General features: G+C 40.3%; 1 protein-coding gene across 1 annotated transcript in view; it reads right to left on the reverse strand.

The window, feature by feature from the left end:
* Positions 1 to 21,410, reverse strand: part of EYS (eyes shut homolog) — a 1,011,092-nt gene that overhangs the window by 711,804 nt on the left and 277,878 nt on the right. Inside the window, exons 13-14 of the mRNA XM_076332996.1 lie at positions 20,660 to 20,782; positions 6,286 to 6,390 (exon numbers count right to left, since the gene is read on the reverse strand). Of these exons, the coding sequence (XP_076189111.1) occupies positions 6,286 to 6,390; positions 20,660 to 20,782 (228 nt within the window). The remainder of the gene's footprint in view (positions 1 to 6,285; positions 6,391 to 20,659; positions 20,783 to 21,410) is intronic.

Consider the following 21,410-nt stretch of genomic DNA (forward strand, 5'->3'; position numbering starts at 1 on the left):
CTTTTCTTCAGGCTGAACAGGTCCAGTTACCTCATCCTCTCTTTGTACATCAGGTTCTCCAGGCCCCTGGCCATCTTCATAGCCCTTTGCTGGGCTTGCCCCGGTATGGCAATGTCCTTCTTTTAGTGGAGAATGCAAAACTTAGGCACAGTCCTTCAGATGCAGTTTCACAAGTCACAAGTAGAAAAATAATCATCTCCAGACTTGCTAGCTACACTCTTCCTAATGGAGCCCAGGATACTTCTTTGCTACAAGGACGCATGGCTGGCTCATGTTCTACTTGTTGAACGCCAGGACCCCCAGGTCATTTTTTGCAAAGCTGCTTTCCAGACAGTCGGCCACCAGGCTCTACTGGTGCATGGGATTATTCTTCCAAAGCTGTGGGACTTGCATTTCTGTTTGATGAACTCTCTGAGATTCCTGTTGGCCTGTTTTTCCAGCCTGTCAAAGTCCCTCTGAATAGAAATCCTAGCCTTCAGCATATCAACCATTTGCCCCAGTTTTATATCACCTGTGAATTTCCTGAGAATGTAACCCATTGTCCAGGTCACTAATAAAAACACTAGACAAATTTGATTCCACTATCAAATAATGATGAATGCCACTGGTTACCAATTGCCAACTAGGCTTTGTGCCATTTACCACAAATCCTTTAAACATGGTGGTCCAGCCAATTTTGAACCCATCTTAACTGTTTACTTTTCCAGTCTGTATACCTCATTTTGACAACAGCATTACTCAGGGAGGTCACGTCAAAAGCCTTGCTAAAGTCAATTGCATCTACTGCTCTCAACTTATCTACAGACCTGGCTATTTCATGATAGAAGGCTACCAGATTAGTTAGGCATGATTCACCCTTGGTAAATCCATGGTGACTGTTTCCAGTCACCTTCCTGTCCTTCATGTTCTTGCACACAGCTTCCAGAAGCATTTATTCTATAATCTTCCTAGGGACTGAGGTTAGAGTGACTTGCCTGTAGTTATCTGAATCCTCCTCTTTAAGATGGGGTTGCTTTTGCCTTCCTCCAGTCATCTGAAACCTCCCCTAATCAGTATAACTATTCAAAGATAATAGACAGCAGTCTCACAATGATGCCAGGCAGCTCCCTCAGCACCTGTGGATGCATCTCATCAGGTCCCACATACTTATGTATGCCTAATTTGCTTAAGTCCTTCCTAATTATTTTCCTCTGCCATGCCCAATGCTTTACTCCCACAGATTCTGCCTCTAGGCAGAGCAATCTGGGAGTCACCTGATGGTGAGCTTATCAGTAAACAGAAGCAGGGAAGCCATTAATAACCTCTCTCTTTTCCATACCCTTTGTCACTACATGCATATCATTCATCAATGAGGCCGTGTTTTCTTCATCCTTCTGCCACACCTGCTCAGCTTTCTGCACATTGGAATGGACCATTACTGTGTTTGAGAAGGTTGTCCTCGGCTCCTTTGCCTTCCAAGGGTGGGAATCCAGTCAAGCAGATTCCTCAAACAAAATGAGCTCTCCTTAAATTCAGGGCTGTGATTCTGCTGCTTGTCTCTTCTCACAAGATTTTCAACTCAGTCACTGGGGCCAAGGCTGCTTTACATCCCTCACCAGTTTTTCCTTGTTTGTGAGCAACAAGTCCAGCAGAACATCTCCCCTGTCATCTGGTTGATCACCTGTATCAAAAATTTTTTCTCAACACTACAGATGTCTCCTGGGTTGCTTGTGCCCAGCTCTATTAAACCACCAGCAAATACTGTGGTCATTGAAGTTGCACATGAGTATGAGGGCCTGTGATGGTGAGACTTCTTCAAGCTGTTTAAAGAAGGCTTAATTTACTTCCTTTTCTTGACCAGGTGGTCTGTGGCAGATGCCCACCACTGTGTGGGTTTGCCCACTAATCCTTACCCATAAGCTCTTGACTGGGCCATCATTCATTCCAAAGCAAAGGTCAGTATATCTGAGGCTCTCTTTTGCATAGCGTGAAACCCATCCTTCTGACCTTCTCAGTTTGTCTTTCCTAAAGACCCAGTATCCTTCCACTGCAGCACTCTGTGTTGGCTAGCCCACTGTGTCTCTCTAAACCCCGTGAGACTGCTGCTGTGCCACTGCACACACACTTCTAATTCCTCATGTTTGCATCACATGCTGCATGCATTTCTGCATATGTACTGAAGAGGGACCCCTTCAGTCATGCTGCTTTCCCAAGTGTGAGAGCCTCCCCCACTATTCTGTCCCCTAGACACTTTCTCATTGCTCCATGTGCCTTCATTTCTCTTCCTGTTAAGGCAATCCTCCTCTCATGTATCTAGTTTAAAGCCCTCTCATTAGGGTAGGAAGCCTCTTGCCAAAAGTGCTCTTATTCTACTTTATCAGCTGGGCCACATCTCTCACCAGTACTTACTGTTCTTCAGAGAGGGTACTAAAAGCTAAAGATCTGTCTGCAATACCAGCCAGACACCCAAGCATTCACCTGCGTGACGTGCCCAAACCTACCTAAGCCTTTGACTTTCACTGAAAAGACTGAGGAAAACACCACATGGCCCCCCAGGCCCTTCTTCACTTTTCCCAGTGGTCTGTAGTCACTCTTCGATTTGTTCCAGGTCTCCCTTGGTAGTACTGTTAGTTCCCCTTTGGGTGGGCAACTAGAGGTAGCAGTCTGAGGGCAAGATGAACATCAGCAGTCTCTCCAAAGGATCTGAGATCCAAGCCTCCAACAAGTAGCAGACCTTCCAAGAAACGAACACAGGTAGGCGGATGGGTTCCTCCATCCCCTGCAGAAGGAAATCTCTTCTATTACCCACCACTTGTGCTTGGTGCAGGCAGTTGTTTCAGGTTCCACTGGCCTCAGTGCCTCCTCTGATAGAAATGCTTTGTCCTCATCTATTCTCAGTGCACTGTACCTGTTCAGTAATTGCAGGTGTACAGGCAAAGAAGGAATATTCCTTTTGTTGCTAGAGTCATAAGTTTCCAGCATCCCCCATCTTGGGAGTCTCCATCTACTACTCCTTTAAGTATAATCTATAGATCTCCATCCTTCCTTGCATCATATAGCTCAGGCTTTTGCCACTACAGGGTATGTGGAAAGACCTTATTGAACTCCTGCATTCATTCTCTGTGATGGTGTGCAGCCTGCTCACCTCTTTCACAGGTGAGGCCACCATCACCCCCACCCCAGAAAGAAGTATTGTCTGCAGTCCAAAGCCTGCATGGCAACATCGTGCTTCAGGAGTACTGCCTGCATCAAGGTTTCTGTTTTGCCTAGAGTATTTTCTTCATCTGATGCTGGAGACTGTCCTGTAGCACATTACCACCATCATTGCATAGATCTTAGTCTTGAGCATAGTTTCAAGGACCATCTCACAACAACTGACAGGCCTCTATTTTCTGCTCTCCAGGAACTGTGCTTCTATCTAACAGATTTGTATCTGCTCCCCAAGCTTCAGCTGAGTAGTTGCTCGACACTCCCTGATTAGCAGTCAGGTGAAGACGGTGTGTATAGGCACTCCCTAAAAAGGAAACCCCACTAGCAAAGCCCTCCAGAAGCTTTTCCTTACCCAGTATAGCAGCCTGCCAGAAGATGTTGCTCAAAAAAGAAGATCCCAGAAGATATTTCCTGCAGTTCATTGCAGAAGCCTAGAAACTGCTATGACAACTGGTACGTCTGTGTTAGCTGTTCTGTTTTCTGTGCTCATAGTCCTTATGATACGTAATTATTATATATCATTTGTCTTCTTTTATTTATAAACCTCCTTGCTGTCTTCTTCTTTCACAATCCAGTACATATATGCATAACCTCCTAACTTCCTAGACTAAATACCATCTAAATCATTCATTTTCATCCTGTAGTTTGTAGATGTGTTAATTCTTCACAAAGACTGTATCTAACAAGTGTTCAAAAATACTATTGGAAAATGTATATAGTCTGAGAATTCATATGTGTACTTCTTACAACATTTTAATAACTTCATGCATATGATCTCACTTTTTCAGTCCTGTAAAGCAGGCAGATGTTTTCATACTCATTGTTTTGTTTGTGATTGCACAAAGCAAAATACTCCTTGATAAAATGAGGTGTGACACTTGGTTTGTCCACAATGGAAAGAGTAATGAAATATAGTCACAGGCTTTACAATTTAAAAAGTAAAAATAACCTATTACATCAACATATAAGAATCCAGTCTTGACAAATTAGCCATAGTAATTAATAATAATAATAAACCCCACAAAACTTAGATATTCTGCATCCTGAAAGTCCATTGGGAGACTCTCAGGTCTTAAAAGAAGTTGTATGCCTATGTATATGTATGTACATGTGTAATACACACACTTCTATATAGACTAACAACCATATGTATTTATGTATATATTCAAGTTATTTTGATGCACATACACTATGATTAAGTGGCAGTGCTGGCTGTGAGTGCTATTTCTATGTTTCACACTTCAATAACTTTCAAGCTATTTATACGTTAGACTTGAAATAGCTTGTAAACATTTTAAAATCTCTTGCATAAAAACATATATAATACTTATAGGGACAATAATTTTAACCGCTTCTTTTTCCTATCCATTATAAGCAAATATTTCTGTCCAAATATAAAGTTGTTCCTTTTACCATTATATTGCTAACTTGACATGATGGAACAAGGTTTAATGCAATGTAAGTGACCTAAGAATATGAAAAAAGCGCAACTGAAAAGGTACTATCATTTCATGTTTTACTTGCTACTTTCCAATCAGATGATGACTAGTTGACCCACTATAAAGCAAGCAGGGGAAAAAAAATCAACAATTAGTCATACTATACAAGTATCACATATTTAAATTAGCTGGTTATATTAAAAGATATTACATTCCAATGTGTAGAAGCTGGCCTGTAGCACCAATCTAGCTCCATAGAGAAAAAGCCACACTGAAGCATATAAGTTCATATATCTGTAAGATACTGTATATTTAATAAAAATTATGTATACCATATGAAGACAGAACAGTTGATCTAATATTATTGATGACTTAATATATTAATAGCTTCTCATCACTGCAAGCAACTGTATTGGGTTTGCATGACAAGGTTTTGGTAGCGAGGGGGCTACAGGGGTGGCTTCTGTGAGAAGCTGCTAGAAGCTTCCCCCATGTCCCATGGAGCCAATGCCAGCCAGCTCCAAGACGGACCTGCTGCTGGCCAAGGCCAAGCCAATCAGTAACGGTGGTAGCACATCAGCGATAACGTATTTAAGAAGTGTGGGGAGGAAAAAACTGTGGCAACAAACAGCAGTGGAGAGAGGAGTGAGAATATGTGAGAGAAACAACTCTGCAGAAACCAAGGTCAGTGAAGAAGGAGGGGGAGGAGGTGCTCCAGGCACCGGAGCAGAGATTCCCCTGCAGCCCATGGTGAAGAACCATGGTGAGGCAGGCTGTCCCCCTGCAGCCCATGGAGGTTAATGGTGGAGCAGATATCCATCTGCAGCCCATGGAGGACCCCACGCTGGAGCAGGTGGATGTGCCCGAAGGAGGCTTGACCCTGTGGGAAGCCTGTGCTGGAGCAGGCTCCTGGCAGGACCTGTGGACCCGTGGAGAGAGGAGCCCACACTGGAGCAGGTTTGCTGGCGGGACTTGTGACCTCATAGGGGACCCACACTGGAGCAGTCTGTTCCTGAAGAACCGCACCTCATGGAAGGGACCCACACTGGAGCAGTTTGTGAAGAACTGCAGCCTGTGGGAAGGACTCATGTTGGAGAAGTTCGTGGAGAACTGTCTCCTGTGGGAGGGACCTGACACTGGAGCAGGGGAAGAGTGTGAGGAGTCCTCCCCCTGAGGAGGAAGGAGTGGCAGAGACAATGACCGCAGACTGACCGCAAGCCCCATTCCCTGTCCCCCTGTGCTGCTCGGGGTGGGGGAGGAGGTAGAGACTTTGGGAGTAAAGTTAAGCCTGGGAAGAAGGGAGGGGTGGGGGGAAGGTGTTTTAAGATTTACTTGTTATTTCTCATTATTCTACTCTGATTTTGGTAATAAAATTAAACAAATTTCCCCAAGTCAAGTCTGTTTTGCCCGTGACAGTAATTGGTGAGTGATCTCTCCCTGTCCTTATCTCAACCCACGAGCCTTTCATTATATTTTCTCTCCCCTGTCCACTGAGGAGGAGGAGTGATAGAGCAGCTTTGATGGGTGCCTGGCATCCAGCCAGGGTCAACCCATCACAGCAACCCTTATGACAACTACTGGATAAATTCTCCCTATTTTTTTCCTCAGTGTATCATAAGAAATTTAAAAAATAACTAAATATCACCTGGCTTCTTACCTGGCAAACAGCTACAGTAAAATTCACCAGTCAAATCATGGCAATGGCCTCCATTTTTGCAGGGCTTGAAGGAACATTCATCAATACCCGTGGAACAGTTTTTGTCTGACAGAAAAGAAAATTAAACATTAAAACTATAAATCACGCTGCGTTTGGGAAAGCAGAAAAGCTACTTCACAGTGCAAGTGACAACTGCATAATTTAACTTTACAGGTTGGAAACACTATTTTATTTCTGCTTGACAGCTTTAAAACTAGAGATATACGTAGATCATAGCTGATAGTTAACAAATTAAATATTTTTAAAGGAATAAGTATGAGCTACATTTGCAAATACATTCTGTGCATATTCTAGCATTACATCTCAACACTATAATTACTAGGTTTATATCCCACATTTTAAAAACTATTTTAGAGATTTAATAACCTCAGTAACAGTAATAAGAAAAATATTTCTCAAGGTTGCTTCCATGTTTAGATGAATGAAGCCGTTTCTCAGATCCCAACAGAAAACCACAAATTCACTCAACTGTTTCTTCATTTTCCTGCTTTTAAAGAGATTTAATTGAGTTGTAATTCAAATTAATTCAAATCTGAAACAACAAAAATATAGGAAAACATATAGAAGACATATAGAGGAGAACATTTAGAAGACAATATAATAGGTGGCTTATGAATAGAATTAACTCATTGGGCATATCAAAGAAAATCCACAGTCCTTCATCTCTCTATTGTGCACTGCATTAACTTAGAGCAAGGTCTAGCCTGGTATAAATTATACTGGGATCTTTCTGATCCAAAATTGATCCAAATTCAAGGGACAACTGTAGAGATCAAGAGCTCCCACGAATACCAGAAGATACTCCAGTGACAGAGAGGGGAAAAATGTAGCTGTCACTGATGTGAGCGAGCAGAATGGTCTTTGGTATTCTACCCAGAAAGTGATGGAAGGATCCTTGTATCACTCAAATCATATATACCAGATACGTAATGCCTCCCAGGAATCTCAGAATCTCAGTCTAAATAGCTACTGAATTAAAGGATCATGTGGGGTTTCTGGGTTCCCCCTTGGATGACCAGAGCTCAGGCAATTATAGATTCATTCCAGCAATAAATGCATGGCTAGCAGATGGTGTCACCTGACAGTTTTGTCTTCCTTAACCGTATGATGTTCTTTGAGCTAACAGTTAAAAATAGAATCTACATAAAAAATCAAACTTTATGAGCAGGAGGGAAAGTGATGAGAAGACAGAGGAAGGAAAAAAAAACGCCTTTTTGTACCGTTTCTCTAAAATAATTATTTAGAAAAAGTTTTAAGGGGAAGGAAGCAGAAGCCCATAGACAAGGATAATGATAGAATCTAGATAAGACTTAAAAAGTATGTGGGAAATATTGCACACACGGATAATCTGCTGTATTTAATGATTCAGAACAGATCACAAGTCCAGTAAAACCAGTTGAATGAAAGCTTAGGTTTTCATAGTTTGTTTTTTTGTGTTTTGTTTTTGTTTTAAATAAATAAAAGAACCAGCAGAATCCTTAAGAACACAGAACTTGGGGTTACAGGGTTTTTAACTACCAAAACATCATTTTGGAAGGAATCATTGTTCAAAAATTCAAAGATTTTTGAATGTGCTATTGGCATTTTTTTCATGCGATAGTGGAAAAGGCAACTTCAAACAGAGATTTTTCTGGGATTTGATTCTAAGTAAGAGGGAGAAATAGTCTCTGAATATGAAGAAAGGAATGTGAAGAACTTGGGTGAGAGCAATCAAGATCCATGCGAAGGGAGAGGAGAGGGGGGTGAGCAACATAATAACAAAGGAATTCAGAAAAATTGCAAAGAATGCAGAAAATTTCTGATGTAAAACCTGATGAGTGGCTGAACTAAAGTGAAAAGGTAATTAAGAAAGTTGCTGTTTTCTTCAAGTACAGCAGGACAAACTATATTTTTGTGGGAGAAAGACGCTGGGTATTAGGAGACTGACTTGACACTTCCTGGTTTTCAAAGGATGAAAATGCCCAAGTAACAAAAAACAGGTCAGGTTACTAAGTATAACCTAAGAAGTACAGCATAAGTATGTAGGCATGAAATCAGACCAGCAAAGGCACTGAATAAGATGCAGCTGTCATGGGATGGTCAGGGTAACAAGAAATCATGCTGTAAGTACTTCAGCATTAAAGATGAAGGAAAGATATGGTTTGCCATACCATGTAGAAGGATGGCTACTGATAATGGCAATCATGCCAAATTGTTCAATGCTTCTTTTGCTTCAATCATCAGTAAAAAGGTCAGCTGCAAGCAGATCGTTATCATAATTGATACCTATGATTAAAGGGCAAAACTTCAGTGTTGAATAGAGAAGGCAGGTTGGAGAATTGTCAGAGGAGTTAGATGTTCAGATAGGCTGGTCTGATGAACTTCACCCTTGGGTACCAGCTGATAAAAACTCAGTAGTTTTTGTGAACTTGTGGAAGATAGGTAAAGTACCTGAAGACTCATTAAAGTCAGCCTTTAAAAAGGAGTAAAAGACAGAGCCGTGAAATTATAGATCCATTTGTGTAATTTCAGTTCCTGGAGGAAATATGGGAAAAAGTTACTAAACTCGTTACTTGTAAGAACCTATAAATATAAAATAATTTATAAAAAATGAGCCTTATATAAGCAAACCAATTCCCTTCTACACTAGAGTTACAGGCCTTGTGGATTAAAAAAAAAAGTAATATATGTCATACTCCTTGATTTCACTAATGTTTCTGCTGCTATCTTGTGTGAAATCCTAATATTTGGACTAGATATGAATTACAAGAGAATATTATCAGATGAGTAAAAACTGTTGGAAAGCCATATTCATACATTAGTTATCAGTGGTTTTACTACCAAAATGGATGAATGCATTGCACAGATTTTGAAAGAGGTCTACTGTCCACCTAGTTCCACCGAATTTTTTCAACAAAAGTCTGGATGGTGGACAACAGAGTAAGCTTATTGATGGCAACACAAAAAGGTACATTGGAGGACAGGATTATAAGTCTTCATAAATTTTGACAAACTGGAGATAGAGTTTGAAATAACAAATATTATCGAATCAGAACAAGTGGAAGATATCATAATACGGCAAATCACAAGTTAAGTAGCAACAAACCCCAGAATTTTGTTTCAAATCAAATAATGTGTTGGGATATATAAAAAGGAACATGGATAGTCAGAAGCTTGAAGTAATCCTTCCGTTCTCATCTAGGTGGAGTAAAGCTGCATTTGGAGTGCTTTACACTGTGCAGTGAGCTGCATTCAGGAAAAATGTGGACCAAATGAAGACAGTCCAGATGAGCATGACAGGAAAGACGACGAACTCGAAAGCATGACTTCTTAGGATAAACAAAATGAATGGGGCTGTAAAGCCTAAATAACGAAGATTTGAACAGAAATGTGATGACAATCATAAAATAAGAAAAGGCTTTTGCAAATATCTTTAGTTCTCTGTGTTCATAGCAGACAGGGTAAGAAGTAATGCATTTAAACCGCAGTGAAAGTCAGATTAGACGATAAGGAACGCCTTCTAATGGTTAGTATGATAACACACCGGAAAGATTGCCTGAGGAAAATAAGGAATGATGTTGGATTTCTTTAAGGTGAGACAAACACAGGTGAGAAATGACACAGTATAGTATATGTTTTCTGCTGGGATGAGGATGGAATAGATGATCGTTAGTGTTTTGTTCTAGTGTTATGATTATGTAACTTACAGGACACACACACAGTTTATAACACTGAAGAAGGTCCAAAGGCTTTTATGTTTGTGTAGTGAGTTGGATTGTCTGGAAATTTGCTTTGCCTCATGGTAGAGTAAAGGTCTTAAGTTACTTGGTGTGTGATAACAGAGCTCCCACTTTGGAACCTTGTGCTTCTACCCAAATCTGTGTCTCCACTCTGTCTCTCCATCAAAACACGTTTCTGTATTAGTCAGGTAAGACAGAGGTGAGTCCAGGCATGCAGTAAGTAAGAGAAGCAGAGAATAAAAGTATTAACGCTAGCAGGCAGAGACAAACACATACTTAATGCACACCATAAACATACATGGTTAAAATTACAAAGGGGTAGATGGAAAGTCCTGCTCTTACAAAGAGAGCAGTACAGCTCTTGGCACATTCAACCTATATTCACCCCTCAAGTCTTTCTCATCAGAAAATCATAATGAGACAAATGAGCCATTTCATACTTCCCTGAGACTCTTTTTCTGTAGGTGAATGTGAAAAGCCCTTACTCTATTATTTCAACACTGACTTTTAAACAGACTGCATTTCCACTCTCACTTCCTTTCCTGTATCTCCCTTCTACAGGAGAGCAAGCATATGCACTAACTGAAATATTGTGATAACTTTTGTTTAGTTAAACAGCACACTTCTCAATGTACTGCAGGTCACTTCTGGTTACTTGCAGCTGCCAGATACAAGCAAAGAAAAAGATATGTAGGTTATAGCTACTGAACTGTAGCTGAACTGTATGTGAGGAAACAACAAAAGTGATCTGAAAAGGACTGCTGAAAACCTCAGCATATGAGCCCTATTGCAGTGCTGTGAGGAAAAAAAAAAATTCTCAGATGTATTTAAAAAACCAAGAAGGAATATTGATGTGTAAAATACCTCTGCATAAAACATTGACTACAATGTTCCATATTTAAAAATAAGTGGGAAGGATGCAGGAAAAGCTACACAATTTATTCAACAACTGAAGAAAGCATGCTGTCGGCAAAGGCTTAAAGAGCTCCATCTGTTTCATTTAGAACAAACAAAAACAAGAATTGACTTGATTACAGTGTATAAGTGTCTTTACAAAGAGAAAATACTTGGGTAGCAAGAGGCTTTTTCATTTTGTGTAGAAAAGGTAATGAGATGCAATAGCTCGAAGTTGAAGACAAAAACTTAAATAAAATATTTAATATAAACTTCTAAATCTGATGGTGATTACTACTAGAAAAAAATGCCAGTGAAATTCTGGCTTTCCTTCATGCATTCAAATCAGGATTGAACGCTTTTGGATTCATTGTGTGCTTTAATCAAAACGAAGTAATTAGGTTCAGTACAAGGTGGTTAATGGGCAACATTAACTGCCTTCTGGTATACAGACCTAATGTAGAGCATACAACCGGCAATCTACGGGTTGTTAGAAGACTTCCAGAATAAATTCAGTCATCCTGTAGCCTTCTATGGGTCTTTCCTGGGAAAACATCAAGACAATTCTGCGAGCCAGATACAGCAATAGCCCACCCAGAGGCAGCTGGGCTCTGTAGCATCATTGTCATCATGTGAAACGTGTATGTCCTGTCCTTGGAGGTTCTGGAGGTTCCTAGGAAAACTGGCTGTCAGGTGCTGCTCTGCTGCTACCAGAGCAAATAATGTATGCAATTCTGTTTCTTGCCTGACTGCAAAAGTTCCAAGGAAAAAAATCTTCATATAAAAGTTGTATAAACAGCTTTAAAAACATCACTCTGCATTTAACAATTTTCCCCTCCTGCCTCAAGACTCCTCAGATCTGGGCAAGCAGTAGTCTCTGATCAACCTACTGCTTAAGTGAAGTGAGTCAAGCTGTGGGGTAATATTCCCATTATCACCACTGCAGCCCTCTAGCCCAGTACATATGGCATTGCTCACCTGTGGCCAGTTACTGCTAGTGAAGCAAACATAGGAGCTAGGCAAAAACAGTTTTAGGGATAACAAAATAGACAAAATGCCTAACATATGTAAATGCCTCATACATAGCAAAATCAGTAGTTGTAGGGAGTTGCAGAACTGAGAAAGAGAAAGGTGTAAAAAAAAAAAAAAAAGAAAGAAAGAAAAAAAAAGAAAAAAAACAAGACAAAGAAAAAGGCCAAAACGTGAAGAAGAAAAAAGTCAACAAGTTACTGAAGATGGCACCAAATATGGCTACTACTTAGTCTGGTCATACTAAAACTGATAGTGTCATATGTTTTATAGTATGGCTCTGTCAAAGAAGAGGGTGTGCAAAGGTAAATTGTTTCACTTGTTAAAAACACCGCCTGGTATATACTGGGAAATATAATTTACTATCAAAACCTATGGTACAATGCTAGTTGGTATTGCAAAGGCAGTGTTGAACAGCAGACTTTTTTCAACATCAATGATTTGGTGGATTTTTTTCAGAAGAGGAACCGTCCACTATAAAAAAACTAGAGAAAGCCATTCCTATGTAAGATGCCCCTTCCGTTTCTCAAACTCATTAACAGAATATCTGGGAGGGATGGAAAATGTGCACTGGGGAAGTTGGCTGGAGGCAGGTTTTCTCATGTCAGAGTTCATGCACTGATTGTTCTTGTCATAATAGAAAATTTAGTCCCAACAGGTTGATTGAGGCAGTTATAATAAAAATCTTGATGCAGCAGGAAATTCTGTCTTGATATCCATGTTATTTTTACAGGTGCACTCAGATGTAAAAAGTAAAAATTGTGCTCACTGGGCTGGCATATTACTGTTCGTAGCATGATGTCATCCATGACCTTAATTGTTTGGAATATAAATAGAAAACACATGCAAAGAAAAGGATAAAAGAGAAATATAGTAAAAGTATGGAGTTAAGGAAAAATTTGGTTAATTTCCCACAGTAACTCAGGAAGACTACAAATTTCAACCATGTTTTCCAGAGTCTTCTGCGAGTGCTCTAATCACTGTATGAGCTTTTCTAGACATGATTGCTTTTCATTTTTTATTTGATAAGGGCCTCCCAGCAACTGACATTTTTTTAATTGAAAAACAAGCCTATTGATATTAAATAGTTATGTTCTAATTTATCTAAAATTAGTTAAATACACAGTCACGCCCAGAAAGATATTAATGTATGCTCTATATACATTATATTATGCATGACAATTGCCATCACTATTGAAAAAAAACCCCATTATATCTAAAATAAAGGGGATAAACTGAAATACAAAAATAATCTCGTAACACCTCTAGTAGAGCAATGATAAAGTAAATCCCATATATAAACTAATTAAATTTTTGATTGAAGAATTAACTTATCATTTGTCAGATGGTTGCAACTGTTAGTATTCACCTTCTAATTTAAATAAATCACACTTAGTATTTGCAGATGGAAAACTATTGGAGAAATGTGCCATTTCTCTCTCTCAAAAAAGAGACTTTGCTTATTTTTTAGATGACTGGAAAAAACATTGCTACTGAACTATAATTGTTTTGTTTTTCTTTCATGCAATTCAATAGTTTTTATGTATGAGTTTATCAAAATTTTTATGTAATGTAATTTGCAGCATGACGAAACTTAAACAGACTTTTCTGCACTCTACTGATCTTTTTTTTTCCACTCAGTGTTCTAACCTGAATTCCTTCCAGGGGAAGCAGGTACACTTACACATTAGACGTGACGATAAACTTTCTCTACTAACCACAGAAATACATATTGAATACATTTCCATGTATGCATAAGCAATGTTTATTTTCCAGCATGTTAAGTTTGCACGCCCAACTGTGGGAAGCCTGCCCTTGGCAGCCCGCCTTCTGGAGTGTTTCTGAAAACCAGCAGCCCATCGGCACTGTCCCAGCTGAGCAGGGGGAAAGGCAGTCAGCCTCTTGCTCTTGTGCCACCATGGGTCCGCTATGAGTCAGAGCTTTGCTGGCCGAGAGCCGGGGGAACCATACCACCCTCTTCAGTCTTCAGCTTCCAGGTTTTGGGTTGGTTTCAAAAACCTTAGCGTTTTGACTAGAGATCAGAGACAGGCATGTTGTTTGTGTCAACTTGGTCACTAGGGGACATCAGAGAAAAGAATACCTGGCTTTTGGGCTGCTTCTGTAAGGGTCATTGATGTGGAACACTAATCTGATGCATGAGATGCAAGCGAGACTGAGTACCTGTGACTGACTCTAAAGATGGGTAAGCACCAATAGATTTCTGAGGCCAATTCTTTCCTTTGAATTATTGAGGACAGGACTGGACATGATTAGCGTGGAATGGAGGATGGAGTGACTCAATGATTTCAAACTGTGCAGTGGTAACTAAAAATATCTGGGTCAGTCAAAAGCTGCCTAAAATAGAACAGCTTTTGCAGGCTTACTGAAAACAAAGCTTAGAAAACCGTAGAAAAAGAACACACAGAAAAGATTTTCGAAAGCACAAAAAAAGGTATCACTTTTTGACTCGTGATGGAGTGAGTTGAGCTAGAATATGCTGCACATCCTTTTATAACTTTGGTTTTCAAATGTTCAGTGTTGCAGGGACCACTTCTTTAGCCACAATAGCTACTACAGGGTTCCTAAAGCTCATAGTATGAGAAATGACAGAGGAAATTATACAGATTTGATCTTCAGAAAGCATATCAAAAGGCTTGCAAATTTATTTAGTCTGCCTTGTAAAGCTTAAAGACTTATTTCAGTCAACATGTGGCTGATGGTAGATTTTGACTGTTGATTCATACCGTCTCATGATAATGATAAACATGAATGAGACACAGGCAAAACCTAAACCAAGGATCATTGTTACACATAGAGAATTCATATGGACCATGATATAAGTGAGGAAGTCAGATTAAGAATCTCATGTATATAAATTATAACAAAATTCAGTGCTAAGTGCTGAAATAAAAATCACTTTGGAATCATCAATTTGGAAGCTATGCTAAGGCACATGGAGGACAGGGAGGTGATTCGAGACAGCCAGCATGGCTTCACCAAGGGCAAGTCCTGCCTGACTGACCTAGTGGTCTTCTATGATGGAGTGACTACATCAGTGGACAGGGGAAGGGCTACAGTTGTCGTCTGTCTGGACTTCTGTAAGGCCTTTGACACGGTCCCCCACAACATCCTTCTCTCTCAACTGGAGAGGTATGGATTTGATGGGTGGACTGTCTGGCGGGTGAGGAATTGGTTAGATGATCGCATCCAGGGGGTAGTGGTCAACGGCTCAATGTCCAGATGGAGGTTGGTGATGAGTGGCATCCCGCAGGGGTCCGTATTGGGACCGGTACTGTTTAATATCTTCATCAATGACATAGTGGGATCAAGTGCACCCTCAGCACATTTGCAGATGACACCAAGCTGAGTGGTGTGGTCGACATGCCTGAGGGACGAGATGCCATCCAGAGGGACCTGGACAAGCTCGAGAAATGGGCCCCTGTGAACCTCCTGAGGTTTAACAAGGCCAAGTGCAAGGTCTTGCACCTGGGTCGGGGCAACCCCCGGGATCAATACAGGCTGGGGGATGAAGGGATTGAGAGCAACCCTGCCGAGAAGGACTTGGGGGTACTGGTGGATGAAAAGCTGGACATGAGCCAGCAATGTGTGCTCGCAGCCCAGAAGGCCAATCGTATCCTGGGCTGCATCAACAGAAGCGTGGCCAGCAGGTCAAGGGAGGGGATTCTGCCCCTTGGCTCTGCTCTGGTGAGACCCCACCTGGAGTCCTGTGTCCAGCTCTGGAGCCCTCAGCATAAGAAAGACACGGACCTGTTGGAGCGGGTCCAGAGGAGGGCCACAAAAATGATCAGGGGGATGGAACACCTCTCCTCTGAAGAAAGGCTGAGAGAATTGAGGTTGTTCAGCCTAGAGAAGAGAAGGCTTTGGGGAGACCTTCTTGCAGCCTATCAGTACTTAAAGGGAGTTTATAAAAAAGATGGTGGCAAACTTTTTAGCAGGGCCTGTTGCGACAGGACAAGAGGGAATGGTTTCCAACTAAAGGGGGTAGATTGAGACTAGATAGAAGGAAGAAATTTTTTATGCTGAGGGTGGTGAAACCCTGGCACAGGTTGCCCAGAGAGGTGGTAGATGCCCCATCCCTGGAAACCTTCAAGGTCAGGCTGGACGGGGCTCTGAGCAACCTGCTTGAGTTGAAGATGTCCCTGCCTGTGGCAGGGGGGTTGGACTAGATGGCCTTTAGAGGTCCCTTCCAACCCAAACTATTCTATGATTCTATGATTCTATGATCATGTTTTTTCTACCCAGTGTTCACTGGTGTCACCTTACTAGTGATAGGGATCACTTCTACACTCAGGCACATGTGCACATTTTTGAAATCCATTTAATTAATAATCTCTTCTAAAATTTAAAATAGGCAAAGGGTTTACAATGAACAAAATATAATCCCATCACTTATTCGAGATTAAAAAAAACATGCCTTCTCATCCCAGAGCACTGATTTACAAAATTCATGAGTTCCAGTGACTTACACTACAGAGAAAATCCACCCAAATAATGAAAACGGTCAGTAACCAACACCTCATAAAATTGCCTCCTCCTTTTGTATCACTCGTGAATTCCATACCAGCCCACCTGACTGATGCTTTGATTCAAGGTATCTTAAAGTACTAAAGGTATCCTACTGTTCAATATTAAAATTCCCTACTTCACCTATCTTCAGGTTCTGATAATGCCCAGAATTAACAAGTCTCGATATGCTGAGCAAGTCTTTTTTCTAATTTTTGAAGCTTGCCAGGTTAACAGACCTGGACTGCCTTTACCTATTTCAACTGCCGGATGTTCTTGAAACCCCTCAAATTGACGAAGCCGAAGAAAATATTGTGAGGGAAGGAAGTAGCAGTGCCACCATCTGTCCATTTGTCCAGTAGCTCTTTACTATGGGATAATTACAGTGATCCTGTGTATGCTGACTCCCATGAGAGGGCATTTGAGAGCAAGCTTTGATTTAAGAGAGAAAGTCTTTTCCTTGTCCTTCTTAGGAGCTGCTTCTCTCTGTCTGCCTACCTTGCTCAGAGTAAAGGAAACTCCATGCAGCAGGTTGCAAAGCTGCCAGCACTCAGGTGCTCACTCTTTTAACAATAAAAACTGCACTTGGGAGCAGAAGCTGCAAGAAAACTCCCTGCTCCTCTCAGGACTGTCTCAGGTGTTTTGGGTGTTCCTGTCCTGCTGGCTTTCCTCAGCAGGAGAGAGCTGCTCTGTCCATCCAGGCCTGCTCCCTGCCGCATGCATGGTATTGCCTCTTCCCAGCTCTGGTCCCAGTGAAGGAACAAGCTCCACTGCCCGTGGAGCACCACAGCCAAGGACATTCAAACAGGCAGCTGTCTCCGTCCTGTCTAATGCTGCCCTTCCAGCAGAGTGTTCATGCAGAAGGCACGCGACACCAAAGTGGAGTGATGCTGCCAGGCACAGAGCTAGTAAACAGCAAGACAAGCAAACAACTAGGCCTAAGACAGCTTTTGTACACGACCGGCTCAAAAAAGCTAAAATTGATTTGGAAATGCCTTTTAACATGCTGGAAAAACAAAAATGCATTTTAAAAAAATTGAAAAGAAAAAAACAGCCCTGTACCTTTACTGGACTTTTTCAAATTTCACTTCCTTGATAAAGTCTCATCAGAAAAATACAAGATGTGATTGACAGGGAGTTAGCAGATCTGTTGATGAACTTTCTAACTTGTGCCTCTGTGTAGTCAGAGCTAACTGTTGTAGCCCAGTAAATATAACTTCTACTCTCAGCAGGGTGATGCCCCAGCTGTGCACTGAGCCAGCAGTGCAGGGGCTCAGCCTTGCCACAGCCTGAGCTGGGCATCGCTGGTTTAACCCTTGTGCTGGGGCCAGTGACTGCTGTCTCCCCTGCTCCAGCTTCAGCTCTGGGGGTGACCCGTCTGGGGAGGAGGTGACACCCCTGCCTGTCACTGCCTGACAAACCATAGCCCTTTGTGTTCCTAGGGGGTGGGGTCTGGGGGCCACTGCCTGGCTGCAGCTGGCAGTGCAGGAGAAGGATACAGGCTGGATGAGAAAATGTATAAAAATAACCCCAACTTGACCCCTGACTAAGGAGGAAGAAACCCCCACCAGGAACATCATCTTTCTCTTGGGAAAGAGCTCAAGATGCTAATGACTAAGGCCTAAACTCTCCCACTCCTTCTTGAGAAGACTGAAACTGTCACCTGTAGGACCCAGAGGGACACTGGAATGTTGAACATAATACCAAAGAAAATGGGTAGATATTAATAAGTTTTCTGTTATTAACAGTTTTGACTGTGCTGTTAATGGCGCTTTTCTACATTCATTATATAATATGGATTTCTACACTGCTTAAATATTAACTGGATAAACAACAGATTCCTATATATACAGTATGTTTCCTATTGCCCTTAAAAAGGTTTTGAGTGTATCACTGTTATTATGGCAACATCTTCTTGGGCCATTTACATTAGTCCTAGAACTCAGAAGGACATGGAACATTCTTTTACCACTGTTTGCTTTTCTTAGAAGATAGAAGCTCAGATATTCAGTATTTTGCATCAAAGACTCTTTCTAGGGAGGTTGAAGCAGTTGTTGGAAGGCCTGGAGAGAGCAGACCTAATGACATCCATAATGGCTGACTGTGCATTTCTTACACAAATAGCATGAGCACAGATTAAAATATTCAGTGCAATTGGGAGGATCCTTATCCCCACTTCCAATTCCAGTTAGTAGACTGGTTGATTGGTTTTCTTGTGGGAGCTGTCCTGTCTCACAAAAAAAGCCAATATGAAGTGAGATCAATAGCACATTCATGACAAAAAGCCTCTCACACAGGAAATGCAGGAGAAAATAGAGCTTTTTCATAATGGCCTGTTATGCCGCCATGTGAACTTCTATGACTTCAACATAGGCCTTGAGGTACCCATTAAAATCTGCCCATAACTGACTGGTAACTGTTTTACTGTTGACAGACCTTGACTCCTTTTTGCCTTGGAATGAACAGATATGTTATTGGCAAACTGTTTGCATCAGTATGAATCTGGGATAAAGTTTTCCTTCTAAAGAGAACATACCCTGTTCCAGGCTGCCTTGGTGACACCCACGCATTAGTTTATAGTTCTGGTTCTGTAATGTGGATTCCATCATATCCCAAAGTAGTATAGCTGTATTTTCAAAGGAACAGCTTTTCCTGCATTCCCTAGTTCAAACTGACTGTTTGGAACCTACTACAGAAAAGTTAGATGTTTTCCAGTTTGTATAGCAGTAAGTTTTTAAAGCTCCTTTTTTAAAATTATTGCATTAAAAATGCTTCTATTTATATGAACAAATACTTCATATTTGTAATATATGAACAATAATATAATCTTCTCCATTATTTTAATGATTGACACAAACTAGGCATATACTATGAAAACTCATGACAGCAAAGCCAGTTATCAAAGAAAGGTGGATATGATCTTGTAGGAAATAGAGCACATCTCAGTTCTGTAATGCTGAATAATATTAGCATATGTTGGCACGAATCAAGCAAAATCACAGACGTCTGTGGGAACTGCAACTATTATCACTTTCACAGATTCTAAATCTCTGTGTATCATCTTACATTCCTTATGTCCCATCTCCCTATTTTTAACCATTGACAAAATATGTATGAAGTGCTCCTAAACTGGATGTCACTGGTGTTACTATCAACCTGAAACGCTCTATTTAATTTAAATAAATTTAAATTTATTAAATTTATTATTTATTATTTAAATTTATTAATATTATTATTTATTATTTAATTTAAATCTAACTTAATTTTGCCCCCTCATCTTTCACTGCTCTACTTGCTTCTTTAACCTTTCATTTCTCCCTAGTAGATCTCTTTCATATTTTTCTTTCCTCTACATTGGTCACCACAGATTTTGTGCTCTCTATACATGTGTGTTTGGCTTTTTATTACAACACCCACTAACTGTGTATGATTTCTGAGACTGCCACTGCTTGTCTTCCTGTTACTGCTGATGACTAATGCTGCTCCATTTGCTTCTTTGAAATCAGCAGCTGAAAGTCAGTGTGTTCCAGTGCCTGACATCACAGCATATTAGTTGTTAAGATGGCATATTTTTTGAGACGGTTTTATTGATTTCCCCATGATCCTGTTAGCTGCTTCTGGCAGAAAGTAGGGCCATGAAGACTGCTCCTTATGCAAGAGTTATTTTTTTAAACCTCTAAGGTACGCAAATAATTGTGCAATTTACAAGCTATTTATCATAAGGATCTGATGGTATCTTTCTTGAAGAGAACAAAGTGTCCTCTTGCTAAAATTGTATTCTCATTTCTATCTCAATCAAGTATGGCTGTGATACGATCTTCTGAACACAAACAGCACCAGCTATAGCTATCATTGTTTACCTGTTTTGCATAGACTAGGTGTTTTTTGAACACTTTTTTTTCTAGGCAAAATATGGTTTTGCTTTCCATCAATTAATCAAACAGCATACACACTGCTTTCAATTTTTATCATATTAGTAGGGAAATTAAAGCAGATTATCAATAGCACAGAACACTGACTTGAATTTATTTTTATTGATGCTAAAACACTGAACAAAATGCAATTAAAAAGAGTTTGTTTTAATTTCAGGAAAGGAAATAAAAAAATTAACTATTTAATGTCTGTTCCAGAATTAAAATAAATCTTACCAGTGAATCCTGGAGGACAAACACAACTGTAGTCTGCAACCAGGTCTAAACAAGTTGAATTACTTTTACAGAAGCCATAAGAGCACTCATCAAAGTTGATTTCACAGTTCAGACCTTCAAATCCTTGGTTGGAAAAAAACAAAAAGCTATGTATTATTCAGGTATATCTGTGCCTTCTTTTCTAAAGCATGTCTTTGTGTCCCTTTTTCTGAAAAAATAGATTGTTTTCAATTTACTCTTGTAATAAAATTATCTTGAAGTCTTTTTGAAAGACATTTCTGAAAGCTTTTTCTGCTCTGGAAAATACATTTGACCATCAAGTATACTTTAAAAGGAGCTAATAATTGAAAGAACGAATTTAGGATTCAGTATTTTCATTAACCTAGTTGAACTTTTTGTTTAGCAGAGACTTAAGAATCTATATATCTTCTGCTATTTTGAGAACATTGCAGATGATGATAAGTGATGCTGGGATTTGGACATCCAATTATAGTTTTAAAAATCAGGTCTCAAATAGTTACTTCTTTACTTTTTCTCTATTTGTTTCTTGTGTCATAGTGACTTTTAGCAAACTCGTAAGTCCAAGAGTGTTTTTTTGTACTTGAAATTGCTGGAGAATCTCCACTCCAATATCTGACATTTTACGCTCTTGTAAATGTATTCTAATTCATGGTCATGCTACAAAATGACTATCATTAGTGCTGTCACAGGCCATGGCTGCAGGAAGACCATGACTAATGCTAAACTATCA

Source organism: Aptenodytes patagonicus, chromosome 3 (assembly GCF_965638725.1).
Source record: "Aptenodytes patagonicus chromosome 3, bAptPat1.pri.cur, whole genome shotgun sequence".
Classification (NCBI taxonomy): Eukaryota; Metazoa; Chordata; class Aves; order Sphenisciformes; family Spheniscidae; genus Aptenodytes; species Aptenodytes patagonicus.